The sequence below is a fragment of the Populus alba genome, chromosome 1 (genome assembly GCF_005239225.2).
Source record: "Populus alba chromosome 1, ASM523922v2, whole genome shotgun sequence".
In the NCBI taxonomy this organism is placed as follows: Eukaryota; Viridiplantae; Streptophyta; class Magnoliopsida; order Malpighiales; family Salicaceae; genus Populus; species Populus alba.
This window is the reverse complement of record NC_133284.1, coordinates 3,498,336-3,512,656: the sequence shown is the minus strand read 5'-3', so window position 1 is coordinate 3,512,656 and position 14,321 is coordinate 3,498,336. Positions and strand designations below refer to the sequence as shown.

General features: G+C 34.8%; 2 protein-coding genes across 3 annotated transcripts; one reads left to right on the top strand and one right to left on the bottom strand.

The window, feature by feature from the left end:
- The first annotated feature begins 1,613 nt into the window (after positions 1-1,613).
- Positions 1,614-5,130, top strand: LOC118053957 (4-coumarate--CoA ligase 1). Its single transcript, XM_035065378.2, has 5 exons — positions 1,614-2,749; positions 3,940-4,138; positions 4,263-4,476; positions 4,576-4,678; positions 4,793-5,130. Exons 1-5 carry the CDS (start codon positions 1,754-1,756, stop codon positions 4,901-4,903), a joined length of 1,623 nt encoding a protein of 540 aa, XP_034921269.1. The 5' UTR covers positions 1,614-1,753; the 3' UTR covers positions 4,904-5,130.
- An 850-nt stretch (positions 5,131-5,980) lies between these two features.
- Positions 5,981-10,540, bottom strand: LOC118053956 (histone-lysine N-methyltransferase, H3 lysine-9 specific SUVH1). 2 transcript variants are annotated; one of them, XM_035065377.2, is made up of 4 exons: positions 10,412-10,540; positions 8,095-10,272; positions 6,551-6,574; positions 5,981-6,378 (listed from the first exon to the last, which is right to left on the bottom strand). In XM_035065377.2, the coding sequence occupies exon 2, from the start codon at positions 10,153-10,155 to the stop codon at positions 8,155-8,157; it is 2,001 nt and encodes a 666-aa protein (XP_034921268.1). In that variant the 5' UTR covers positions 10,156-10,272; positions 10,412-10,540; the 3' UTR covers positions 5,981-6,378; positions 6,551-6,574; positions 8,095-8,154. The 2 variants fall into 2 exon arrangements, with proteins under 2 accessions (XP_034921268.1, XP_034921267.1); XM_035065376.2 differs by lacking the exon at positions 6,551-6,574.
- Between the last annotated feature and the right edge of the window lie 3,781 nt (positions 10,541-14,321).

Here is a 14,321-nt window from a genome sequence, read left to right as displayed (position 1 = left end):
ACCGCTCATGTTCATCCAATGTTGAACAATGATTAACGTCATTCAAAACACCCAATGTTTTTGTTGTTTATATGACAAGAAAAGAAAAGAAACAAGCGGTGTTGAGAATGGATAAAAAGATTAAGAGGATTTCTCCTCTTTGACTTAGACCCAACAAGTTCCTCTCTCGAGCTTTCGTGTGATTTGATTCGATTATTTAAAGAAGCATTCCCTTTAAGCTCCACCAACTCCAACTCAGGTCAAATTCCTCCGACGCCCATCGACTTGGACAAGATTCTGCATCCATCGGAAAGTTTTGCTTCCTCTCGATTTTGCTGTAGAATTGGTCGTACGGGATCATCCCTGATCCTTTAATGACGGTGGCATGAACACAAAGCAAAGAGAAGTTAGGTCACTCCTCCGTTTATATATATATATATATATGTATATGTATATGCATGCATGAGGACCATGGCTATGATGAAGGTTAATAGGGGTAGTTGTGATTGAGATTTGTCCAGCACTAGTTTTTGTTGGTGTGATTTCTCATGATGACGGGAAAATTTCATATACATACATACATACACATACATACATATACATACATACATACATATATATATATATAAAAAATGAATAATATAATTAATTATTCTCTTTAATTTTGTAAAATAAATTAAAAAGGTCAAAGTGAGGTGACCAGTTGTCAAATGACCACACGGTTTGGGGCATGATGGTTTTTCGAATCACAACTCAATTTGAAAACTAAAATTAAAAAAGATTTAGATTATCAAATTATTAGGTTAATTTATGGGTTGGCTAATCAATTATTGTTAATTAAAATGATAGTATTTTGATAATTAAATTAATTTTTTATTGGATTTAAACAAGTTAATTAGGTCACAAAATATCTAATTAAATTAATATCTTATCTAATGTAAAGAGAAATATAACATGACTAACCTCTAAAAATCTCAATTTTCTCTTATAAACTCGTATAATTGAGCTAGATTTTACTGTTATTATCATATTAATTAAATTAACATCTTATATGATATAAAGAGAAAGTTTTTATCAAATTTCTATTATAAACAAGTCAAATGACTACTAGACTTGGGGCATGATGATTTTTCAAATCACAACATAATTAGAAAAACTAAAATTAAAAAAAAAATTAAATTATTAAATTATCAAGTTAATTCACGGGTTGTCTAACTAGATTTAACAGCTATTATTATCGCCAAGATAACTATTAAAATTAATTATTATTTTTTTTCTAATAAAGCACTTCCTAATTTTTAAAATATATGTCTAAACACTAGTAATAAAATTTATTTGTGTATCTTAGGCAGTAGGTGAGAGGAGAGACACAGGTGCTGACAAATAAATTAGTGCATAAAATATAATGGATTGGTGGTCTGTGAAAAGACAGGTGGAGGACAAGCCACCCCTCTCAAGTCAAAAGGCCACTTTCACAACCAACCCAAATGGGAACCCACCACCGTTCCCCGCCATTAAAATCCCTAATCTCACCAACCCAACTCCACAGATTCTTCACCAAACGCAACTGATTTTTCAATCAATGTTTTCCCTAAATTACCCCCCCAACAACTCCATAATACCCAATTTGTCCTTTCACCAACCCCCGTCCTCCCTGCCAGCCAATTCTATATCAGCAGGAATGCTCTGCACTCTGCTTTCTCAGGTCTCCTACCATTGAAAAACAGAGAGCACCTAAAACTCACCATCTCTCCCTCTGCATCTTTAGCCCGCAATGGACGCCATAATGAATCCACAAGAAGAATTCATCTTTCGCTCAAAATTACCAGACATCTACATCCCGAAAAACCTTCCCCTGCATTCATACGTTCTTGAAAACTTGTCTAACCATTCATCAAAACCTTGCCTGATAAATGGGGCGAATGGAGATGTCTACACCTATGCTGACGTTGAGCTCACAGCAAGAAGAGTTGCTTCTGGTCTTAACAAGATTGGTATTCAACAAGGTGACGTGATCATGCTCTTCCTACCAAGTTCACCTGAATTCGTGCTTGCTTTCCTAGGCGCTTCACACAGAGGTGCCATTATCACTGCTGCCAATCCTTTCTCCACCCCTGCAGAGCTAGCAAAACATGCCAAGGCCTCGAGAGCAAAGCTTCTGATAACACAGGCTTGTTACTACGAGAAGGTTAAAGATTTTGCCCGAGAAAGTGATGTTAAGGTCATGTGCGTGGACTCTGCCCCGGATGGGTGCTTGCACTTTTCAGAGCTAACACAGGCAGACGAAAATGAAGCGCCTCAGGTCGACATTAGTCCCGATGATGTCGTAGCATTGCCTTATTCATCAGGGACTACAGGGTTGCCAAAAGGGGTCATGTTAACGCACAAAGGGCTAATAACCAGTGTTGCTCAACAGGTAGATGGAGACAATCCTAACCTGTATTTTCACAGTGAAGATGTGATTCTGTGTGTGCTGCCTATGTTCCATATCTATGCTCTGAATTCAATAATGCTCTGCGGGCTGAGAGTCGGTGCCTCGATTTTGATAATGCCAAAGTTTGAGATTGGTTCTTTACTGGGATTGATTGAGAAGTACAAGGTATCTATAGCACCGGTTGTTCCACCTGTGATGATGTCAATTGCTAAGTCACCTGATCTTGACAAGCATGACTTGTCTTCTTTGAGGATGATAAAATCTGGAGGGGCTCCATTGGGCAAGGAACTTGAAGATACTGTTAGAGCTAAGTTTCCTCAGGCTAGACTTGGTCAGGTATGCATGCCCCCTTCATTTTTCTTACATCATATCTACAGTTTTTTAAATTTTATTTGTTCGTTTATCTCTATCATTTTCCCCATTCTTGTTTGATCAACTGAAAACTACAATCCTTAGAAAGGGGGGCATGTTTTTATCTGGTTTTAAACGTATATTCTCCTAATTTAATGCTTGGTAAAATCTGTTCTTCAATAATTTAGCGTTTACCATATGACCGGAAATATTTCTTTTCTTCTGGGACGACAGAAAGTACGCTAATATACTCCTCCAAATTAGTGATCAAAGAAAATCCATTTGCGAAAAGGGGCTGGAAACCAATAAAAAGAAATCTATAAGACATGATCATAGATTTTTTTTATTGAAGTAGGTCCACCATCTCCTATCTCAGATATGGAGCCATGGACTCCATGTCTCTGCCCTGTATCTGAGCTGCACAAAGCTGATGGGCCGGCTCTGTTATAGCATACAGGAACCGAATTTATTACTCTTGAATCGACATTAATTAGTGTCTCTTTCTTCATTAAAGTTAATAAATGTGTACCATTTCAATGGAATTTAGACAGACCTTGTCGGTTTATTTTTCCATTAAACTTTAGGAGCGCCGTAGCTGTGTCCTACTCAGTGCTTACAAGTTTTAAAACCTGAAAAATAGGTTATATTCTTAGCCTTTTAAGGATGTGTTTATTTTTACGTTTCACTTTGTGTTTTACGGTATTAAATTGATTTTTTAAATGATTTTAATATAATAATATAAAAAATAAACCTAAAAAAAAATTAGTTTAATATATTTCAATTAAAAGACCTAATACAAAAGCACTCTCCACCGTAATACAAACATAACGATAAAATTTCTACCATTAGCTTATTTATAAGAAGATAGTTTTTTTTTTAATACTTAGGGGGTTGAAGGGTCTATCTCACCATGAAATTAATGTAATCAATATCACATATCTAATTTTTAACAGATCACCTCCTCCTCCTGTGTATAATCAACATTAATTTCATAGGCTATGGACTAAAGGATGGGAGTTTTCCAGCTAAGTTCTGATGCACTTGTGTTTTGGATCATTCCCGTGTCTTGCATGCATGAATTGTGCTTTTATGCATCCAAGATTTTAATGTTAAAATAGAAAATATGCATATCAGAGCAAGGCTAATCAATGATTTGATTTGATTTGATGTAACAGGGATATGGAATGACCGAGGCAGGACCTGTTCTAGCAATGTGCTTGGCATTTGCCAAGGAACCATTCGACATAAAACCAGGTGCATGTGGGACTGTAGTCAGGAATGCAGAGATGAAGATTGTTGACCCAGAAACAGGGGCCTCTCTACCGAGGAACCAGCCTGGTGAGATCTGCATCCGGGGTGATCAGATCATGAAAGGTAAGAGAAAGTCTCCCCATATAAAAATCAGATAATTGAGTCTTAATCTTATATTGATTAATTTTTTTAAATATATACATATATATAATTCTGAAAAGCTGTGTGGACTTTTGTACATGTCCAGGATATCTTAATGACCCTGAGGCAACCTCAAGAACAATAGACAAAGAAGGATGGCTGCACACAGGCGATATCGGCTACATTGATGATGATGATGAGCTTTTCATCGTTGACAGATTGAAGGAATTGATCAAGTATAAAGGGTTTCAGGTTGCTCCTGCTGAACTCGAAGCTTTGTTAATAGCCCATCCAGAGATATCCGATGCTGCTGTAGTAGGGTAAGTGCCAGAGACCAGCACCCTAGCTACCACTCTAATGCTAACCTGTTTCTTAACCCTAGAGTATGAATCTCACATGGGAAATAATTTCAATTTCAGATTGAAAGATGAGGATGCGGGAGAAGTTCCTGTTGCATTTGTAGTGAAATCAGAAAAGTCTCAGGCCACCGAAGATGACATAAAGCAGTATATTTCAAAACAGGTAAACCCTACTCTTCGATCAATTTATTTCTTATTAATTCAGAGAGCGAGAGAAACGACAAGCTGTGCTTCCACTAGTTGCTGACAAGGATACAACATGATCATGGTGATGCAGGTGATATTCTACAAGAGAATAAAACGAGTTTTCTTCATTGAAGCTATTCCCAAGGCACCATCTGGCAAGATCCTGAGGAAGAATCTGAAAGAAAAGTTGGCAGGCATATAACTGAAGATGTTACTGAACATTTAATCCTGTGTCTTATTTCTTTAATACTTGCGAATCATTGTAGTGTTGAACCAAGCATGCTTGGAAAAGACACGTACCCAACGTATGAACATTACTGTTCTTGTATACAAGCTCTTTAATGTTGCTTTTGTAGTTGGGAAAACATAAGTTCTCCTGTCGCCATATGGAGTAATTCAATTGAATATTTTGGTTTCTTTAATGATAAATCAAGTGATCTTGCCAAGGAAAGACACATCATGGAGTTGGTGATTTGTTCCACCAGCAGCAGAAAGCAATAAAGCAACCTCTTCAACATAATTGCTTGTCATTATCAATTAGACAAACAGTGGATGGAGGGACAAGTTGCTTTCACCACCGAGTCGAATTGGTCCATCCATTCCACTGGTGATAAAAATTATCGATGACGACTTTAATGTCTATAGCAACAACTTAAAGCTATCCTAGCTTTTACAAGCAAAAATATATATATATATAGGTGGAATACAATATAAAATAACACATTAATTTATAGAGGTAAAATAATTCTTGAACCCCTCATTTCTATATATATATAAAAAAAAAACAACTCATTGACTATAATAAATACCTCATAAATCCACCAAATTCAATATTTATAATTTCTTCTTTCTTAATATTTTTAGCATGTATATATCTCTAAAATATCATTATATTTTCTCTCTTAACAAAGTTATCCACTTGCACATCTAAAAATTCACACATCCATCAAAGATCATATTTTACAATTACCGGTTACAAGTCACCTCAGAGTCACCCGAGTACCTAGAACCTCAGTACTAGTCACCCGAGTACCAAACACCTTACCTAGAAAGAATAGATCAAATTACTAGAACTAAATAATTAACCTCTAATTCTACCACGAAAGAACTTTATTCCAAAGCATATTTGGATTTTAAAATCTTCAATCCTAGCACATCCATTGTTGTTTTAGGATCAAATTTATATGACTATCTAAAAAGTATAGAACGGATGTTTTACAGAGTTTTTTTAACTAGCATACCTCACACAATATTCTTGCATGGCAGAGCGCATGGGTCATGAAAAAACCACTGCTAACATTGAAAAGGAAGAAAAGAAAACCTTACAGGTTAAGATCTGATTATTCACAGCTACAGAAACATCGGATCTTCATCAACCATCAGTCTGGCGTTCCGCATTGGTAAGGTGCAAAATATTTTACAGTTATAGGCACGAGTATACACATACTGCTACAGAAGCTTCATCAAAAGCTTATTATATTACAAGGGATTAGGTGGTCTGCACAAAATTTGAAAGCCCCAAAGACTTGAGAGGTCGTGCGACATGAAAAAGGGTCTTTAGTAGTCTGTCCTACCCAGCTCCATATGATGACAGAGAAACTGAAAAGGGATCCCTATTTGACTGTAATGCTGCGCAAAAGCACACTTCAAAAGGCATAGTTTTAGCATCCCCTGGGACTGCATTACAAGAAATGAAGTATGATGAGATGTCTCAATGATGCAATGGAGATTTAGAAAAAGGTGAAGAAAACAGCATCACAGCAATTCTGAACAAAATCATAGCTACAATCACTTTCCATTACAGAATATGAGAAAGGATGGAAATAGTTGCTTCCAAGGTTCACATTACCAAAAATGTGTGCTTGCACCAGGCCTGTATAGATACAACCAACCAAAAAAGAATAAAGACATCGAAGAAATCATACAAAATGGAAACACACAAAATCCAAGTTGAAATCAGTTTCTATTGCAGTTGCTTGCACCATGCATGTCTAAACATAACCAGCCAAACAAGTTAGGAGAGATCATATAAATTGGCAACTCCAGCAGCATAGGCAAGAAGAATAATTTCTGATATTCAAGATGGTTGGCAACTCCAGCAGCATATTAAAACTTCTTGCTTTCTATCAGTTACATGTTAAGTGGAGAAAATGCTTAAGCAAGTCCGGTTTTCTTCTTTTGGGTCAATACCTAATCTAATTGCAGCCACTAAAGCAATGTGAAATGTAAGGCAGGCAAATATTTATGACACTAGCACGGAGTGAGTCATTTGTAGTGTGAATTTGAAGGAAAACAGCTTACTGATATGCTAATAACATACACCCTGAGTATCTTTAGCTTGGGATGCTATTAGGAGTTTGGAGGGATAGAGCATTAGGGGTTTGGTTATTAATGAAACCGAGGTAAAGGTATGGCTGAAATTGAAACACTTGGTTCTATTGAATTGAGAGCGCGGTTTTATGGGAAGAGAAGAAAAGGCAACAGATAGATGGGTGGGGGGGGGGGGGTAGAGAGAAAAGCAGGGGATACCTCAGAATCAAAAGCAATAAAAAGAAGATTGAATTTACTAGAAACTTTTAACAGGGTCTCACTGGTCAATGTTCAACTGAAGATACTTGAACAAAGCAATCAGGGGATAGCATAGAATCACAAGCAAGAAAATAAAATCTTACATACAAAGGTTTCACACCAATGACTCCTTGAAAATAGAGGAAAAAGCCATTCGCCTATCAAGATTTGATTATCACAGATCCTCATTTAGCAAGAGTTTCGGCCATAAACAACAGTTGGTATTTTTTAATAGATTAAGAATCTAACTACTGGAATTAAAAAGAGAAGTAAGACAATCATAGACGATGCAATCCATCATCAAACAGCAAGAATAAAATTGGCTTCTACAACATTGTAACAGAATTATTCATGATCTGCTACATATTTCATGATGTTAACTGTCCACTTAAGAACATGTTTCTGGATAGGATCACCTTGACAGTGATCATAGCGTTGCTTCCAATAAATATAACTTTTGACTATACAAAAGCTAGTATTCAAAATATTAAGCTGTCTTGCATAGAAAACTTATTAAATTAAAACTTTTTTATTTATTGAACATCACTATATTATGCATTTGAATAAGTTCAAAGATTTAGTTGATTAACATCTTTAAACACACTATTTTTTATTTTCCCTCAAATTATCTGTGTGATATGGTCACAAACAAGCTTCTAATTCTTGCATGCATATAATACCTTTACAATTCACAAGTGAGTTGAACCCAAAAAAGCACACCAACATGATGTAATTGGCATGATGGAAGTGAGTAAACCATGCACAATTATGAGCATCAGAAACAACTAGCTACAAGTAAAAATAAACACGGGAAAGACTTCAAACCTTTTCAGCCCTGACCATGCTTGCAGCCACCAGAACCCACAAACATGCACATGTTAACCGTCAACCAAAGTAGCCCCGGCATATTGGAGCTCCACATAAACATTTCCTTCTTCCACGTGATGTGCTCCCACCATCAGCTGCAGCCTCACCCGAGCGAGATTTCCCATAATCAAAAGTCAACTCTGTCATGGGGGGGATGTGTCTCATTGCAAAAAAGGCAATGTGGATAAAAGATTCATTGTTGTTTTCATACATAATTGGCTGCCAGAAAACATTTGGATAACAACTGTGATTCATGAATCGAGCTACATTTCCAACATTCTTTGAGCTTATGACCAAGGGAGATGGGACATTGGGTTCCTCGATAGCTTCAATAGAACCGTCCTCCTCTACTAACCCAGGTTCATAGTTCCACTTGAAAGATTCATACACATGGGAGGTATCAAACACATAACCATCACCTTCTTCTCCAACCTGGCTAACCTTTTCTATCACTTCACCAGCATATTCACAGATAAAAGTACCAGCACGAAAAGAATCCCATGACCGCAGGCCCCAACCTCTGTCCTTTGTTTTGAACACTTCCAAACGAGCTTTTAAGCCAGTCTGAGATGCCCGATTTTTGCAATTAGGAAAGCATGGACAAGTGGGACCACATTCATGTATCATTGGAGCCCGGCAGACTAAAACTCCATTGGCAGTGTACGGGAAGTTACCTTCATTTTTTCTAATGCAGGAGCAGTTCAAATTGCCTGGTTGGCATGCATTTCGACAGTTGCAACCATAAGCAGGCTGTGTTAATTTAAATGATTTAGAATACTTGACAGTCGAGACATATGTGAAGTAAGCGGGCCCCTTCTCTTCATCAACATCGTTTACGAGTGCAACAGGCATGCTTTCAGCCCCTGAAGTGATATCTGGAAGAATTAGTCCAGCCCTTGAGGAAAGCCCTTCCCTCCACTTTTCAATTGATTTCCAAACACCAAAGGCATCTGGCTGCCCAGGAATTCTAGCCAACTTATACTTGAATATATTGCAACCAGATTTTGCCTTCTCCACCCACGACTCCTGGATCCTAAAAAGGCCATCATATAAATAGACCTTTGACACTTGATTGACAGAGTCTTTCATACCGCGAATGACTCTCACCTCATTGCCCCGGCGCAAACTCCTCTCTAATGCAAGGTTACCCCTCTCAAGCTTCTGATCAGTTGCTCCTTTATCCTTGTTGGCAGCCCCTCCCTGCCCACTGTATATTAAAACATCCTTATCCTCTGCATCATCGTCATAATAACCAGACGAAACGATACTTACAGCCAGCGGTTCTTCCTCTAAATCATTCCTTACAGACATGTAGTCAATCCCAGCCATGGATGGAGCATGCAATCCCAGTAAGCACATTTCCATTCGGAAAAAGAAAATATCGCCAATCTCAACTCCAGGAACTGTTCCAATTCTCTTCCTCATATTTGTTCGCACCTGTTTAGTCATCAAAATATTCCCTGCTTTCAGATCCGCCCGCCTAATAATCCCAGCAGGCGATTCCTTGGCATCTTCTAATTGACTAAGCCTTCTCCTAAGTGCATCGAACCTCATTTGTATACTATGAACTACTTCCCTGTTACCATCATCCCTTTCAGACAAACTAACTCCTACAACAAAATTATTCTCATCAACAGACAAGGTAAAATCCAAATCTTGAATCTTCCTCGCTCTTTTCTGCGAAGAAGACTTGGGTTTCCGCTTAGCTGAGCCCGTGCTACCATCATAGGACTCATACTCTCCATCAAAATCATCCTCGTAGGACTCTGTAGCTCGAAACGAGCGAAGGGGAGCTGCAGGAGTGGTGTGTGTCTGTTGGTTAAGGTCAGGTGTTGCTTGTGAACCCTGTGGTGCACTAAAAGGATAAAATGGTGCAAACCCAGATGAGTAAGGCCCAAAAGGTGGTGCATTGGAACTAGAAGGAAACACCGGTACTAAAGTACGCAGTGGTTCCACATCCAAAACTCTTGTCTTATCAATTATAGGTGTTGAATTATTACCTGATCGACCTCCTTCCATTGCCACTTAACACAAACAAAGACAGCTCACAAAATACCAACAAACATCAATAAGCCACGGTGACCTAAAAACAAAAAAAAAAAAAACCCAATTCACTGCATGCTTGATTCTCTCTTCCTGCAACAAGAAAGAGGAAATTAAGGTCTGCATGTTGTTAACATAAGCAGAAATTGAAGATCTCTGAAGTTATTTGGACCCACATTTTGAAATTAATCAATAAATTACAACAAAAGAAGAGAAGGGTTAGATAATTTACCTCTCAAAAATTTGTTGAATGCTTACTTAGGGCTTGTAGAGAGAGAGGGGCAGAGAGAGAAACTGAGAGTAATAGAGACGGGTTTGTGTATGAAGAGACATGATCTCACTTTGCTTTGTCCGATGTTGTATAGAGTAAGGAATAACTATATCTTTGACCTTAGAGTTTTTATAATTTTTCACTTTCACCTCTCTTAATTTTAAGTTTTCAATATTACTCCTCATGATTTCCTAAAAGTTCAATAATTTCATTGATATTCGATAAAATAAAAATAAATTAATATTATTCGCATACTTTGTTCATAGAAAATATAACAATAGTAATTGCAGCTCGTTAACAAAAATGGAGTGACGTGCAATAATGTTTAGTATTCTAGTGTATATTATTATTTAAAATAGTTTTTTTATTTAAAAATTTATTAAAATAATTTTTTTTTATTTTAACATTAACATATAAAAAAATTATTAATTTAAATCTTTTTCGAGCAGAAAACACTTAAAAGAAGTTGTGCTAAATACGCTTATGAAGTATTTTATATTATGGTTGCTCTTGTTTTTTTATCCATAATTACACAAAAAAATTATTTGGTTAATTAAATCATTTTTTATTTTTCATTGAATTCCACACATGATTGTATTTTAAATGTTAAAATAATTTGTTTTTTCATTCATAAAGATTTACTTTTCATTTGTTTTTCATGTAAAAAAATTATCTCACAATAATTTTTATCAAATATATATTTTTTAAAATTAAAAATTAAAAATACTTTTTTAAAATATATTTTTTAAATTGTAACTGCGAGAGCCACACAATGTCAATAAGTATGATTTAGCATAGCGACCTAATTCTTGACCAAGTTTTTGAAAAAAATATCATATTAAAATTAATTTATTTATTTAATTTACTAGTCATTCGATCCGGTAAAATTTATGTTGATTTAAAAAAAAAACACATTATAAAAAATAAACAAAGTTTAATATTTTTATAGGACTTGTTTGAAAGTGTGGTTGTAGTTACTTTTTTAAAATAATTTTTACTCTAAAATATATTAAAATATTTTTTTTATTGTTAAAAAATTATTTTTTAATATAAGGGAACTGATTTCATAAGTTAGCCCACTAAGACATTTTGGGCCACTTGAATATTCTTAACAAGAAAGGAAATGATGGGCCGAAGGAAGCAAACTTTTGAGCCTGAATCTTTAAACGAGACAGCCTCAAAATTAAAAACTCGAATGACAGTAAAACGGCATACCAGAGAGAACCTCACGTACCTCTTTCCTCCGCCGTTTATGGCTGAGTTCTCGAACATCACCGCGGCGGAGCTAAAATTTGAGAACCAAGTTATTCATATGGTGTTCAATCCTCATAAAATCCAGTCACCAAGTATTAAAATCTCGAATTTGTTCTTCATACGTGCTTTAAATTTTGTATTTCGGTTGTTTCTTATGTGGTTATTTTTCAAATAATTTTTATTTAGAAATTTATTAAAATAATATTTTTTTATTTTTTAAAAATTATTTTTATATCAGTGCATTAAAATAATTTAAAAACATCAAAACAATATTAATTTAAAAAAAAATTAAATTTTTTTTAAATATAAAAATAAACAGGATAAATTAGTGATGTTGGCTACAATTTCAATAAAAAATATCTAATTTTCTACACTATAGAGTCATAGGCTTCAATATTCTCCCTCGCGAAAGGATTTGTTTGTATAATTTTAGAAACTCATTTGAAGATTTTGTAAAAGGGTTTTGTGTGGAGAGGGAGGATGTAAAATCCTTTTATTTTATAATTATCGACTCAACAGTTTATGAGAAGAAAAAAGATTAAGATTTGGTGATAGTTGGAATTATTGTTAAGAGCTTGAACTTTCTTATTAACTTTGTTAGAATGTTATGTAATGAAAATGTAGTGGTAAATGGTTTGTCAAGAATGAGATAACATGAGATTATTTTGGATTGTTTAGTGAAATAGTTATTGAAGGTGATTTAACTTGATCGGTTAATTTTTTAACCTGAAATTAACCTAAATTGGATTTCAATTTAAATTTTTTAGAAATTAATTTAGTTAAGCCTAGATGACCTAGTGGGTTAACCTTAATCTGGTTATTTCAATCAAATTCAGATAAAATCCAATTCTATCTACTCGAATCAATTTTTTAAAATTAAAATGACATTGTTTTTTATGAAAAAGATTGACCTAGAGATATGCAAGTTACCCCAAAAACTCAAGTAATCTAGACTTTAAGTCGAGTTAAACCCTAGATTATATCTTGCAACTATGTACGTATAAAAGGATGGATGTAACTTGAAATTAGTTATGTAAACATCTTTTTGTCACTCATCTTGGTTTTCTATCTAATTTTTGGAGATTGAACAATGCCACTTTAACAAAACACTAAAAAATATGGTTAAATTATTGCAGTTAAACCTAAAACATATTATTCATTAGAATAGTGTTTGTTTTTTTAATCTTTTTTGTTCAGTTTTTCTTTTTATTTCACCATTCAACAACCCAATCCTTTTTTATTTAGTTTTTTTTATTTAATTTTATATTTCAATATTAAGTTGTTTTGAGAATTATGCTTCATATTGTTTTTTTTTTTAATTTTCTTTATATTGAGTTATATACTAATCTTATAGATTTAGTTTTTTTTTTTTTTTTTTATGATTTCAACCTTTAAAATTAGATATATTTGGAGTGGGGCTTCATAATTTATTTTATTTTATTTTATTTTTTCTTTCTATAAATTTATCTCGATCTCATTGTGAAAACCCAATAAATTATAATTTGAACAAATAAATAAAATACTTAATAGATTAAGTAAAAGGATTTCAGGTGTTGTGAAGGAATACAATATAATAAAAAAGGAGGTATTAAGGTGTAAATTAAATAAAAAAGAGAATTGTGGGATAAAAATAGAAATAAGAAGTAATAAGGGCCAATGTGTATATACAAGAAATAGTGGACTATAAATGCCTCATTTTTCTCTCTTAGTCATCGGTTTGAAACAAAGAGAGGGAAATTTTTCGACTTGAATTTTTCTTAATTTCATCAATAGAAGTGTGTAATTTAAGTGATTAACTTAGTTAAACAAATCAAGATGGTGATTGTAGTGTTGTGAAAAAAAAAATTCAAGTTAGGATTTAAAGAGTAAGAAGAAGAAAACTTGATTTTTCTTGCATTCTTTCCTTGAATCCTTATCAAAGTAAAGTAAAGAACATGCAATTAATTTCTCTAATTTTATATTTTCATGAAAGAATTGAATTATTGTGGTTACGTGAAATTGGAGGTTTATGACATTAATTATGGGAATAATGTAAATTATGATTGAATCATGTTAGAAAGCATGAGTCATGATTAGATAAGTGTTTAATTTTAAATTGAAGAAACAAAATCAATTTCCCTCCTTTAATTAGAGGTTTGGGCCAACAAAGAAAATTCAGGAGCTTTTCAACGCCGCTTTATTGCTCAAGACACCGATATAATTGTAGCCAGCATGCCGAAATCAGGCACTACTTGGCTGAAAGCCGTCGCTTTCTCGGTTGCAAAACGCCACATCTATGGCCCCTGAGAAAGTCCTCTACTCACGACCTCACCCCATGAATTAGTACGTTTCTTCGAGACAGACCTTTACTCGAAAGACCAGCCCCCAGATCTTGAACAACTTCCTCCTCCGAGGATTTTCGGTTGTCACTCCCATTACGCAAGCTTGCCGGAGTCCATTCGGAATTCCAAGTGTAAAGTTGTGTACATATGCGGCCTTTTTTATATATATATATATAAAAGTGAAACGACATCGTTGTTACTATTGGTAGATATAGAATGACCTTGCTGCTGCTGCTGCTGCTGCTGTTCTTGTTGGGCATGGGGCTGCATCATATTCATATGATTTGAAGAAGAGG

Excerpts from the sequence above, each read along its gene's own strand:
- LOC118053957 (XM_035065378.2), top strand. The coding sequence starts at position 1,754 with ATGGACGCCATAATGAATCCACAAGAAGAATTCATCTTTCGCTCAAAA. Across the intron at positions 2,750-3,939 it reads CTCAGGCTAGACTTGGTCAG|GGATATGGAATGACCGAGGC; the intron begins GTATGCATGCCC and ends TTGATGTAACAG. Across the intron at positions 4,679-4,792 it reads AGCAGTATATTTCAAAACAG|GTGATATTCTACAAGAGAAT; the intron begins GTAAACCCTACT and ends ATGGTGATGCAG.
- LOC118053956 (XM_035065377.2), bottom strand. The coding sequence starts at position 10,155 with ATGGAAGGAGGTCGATCAGGTAATAATTCAACACCTATAATTGATAAG.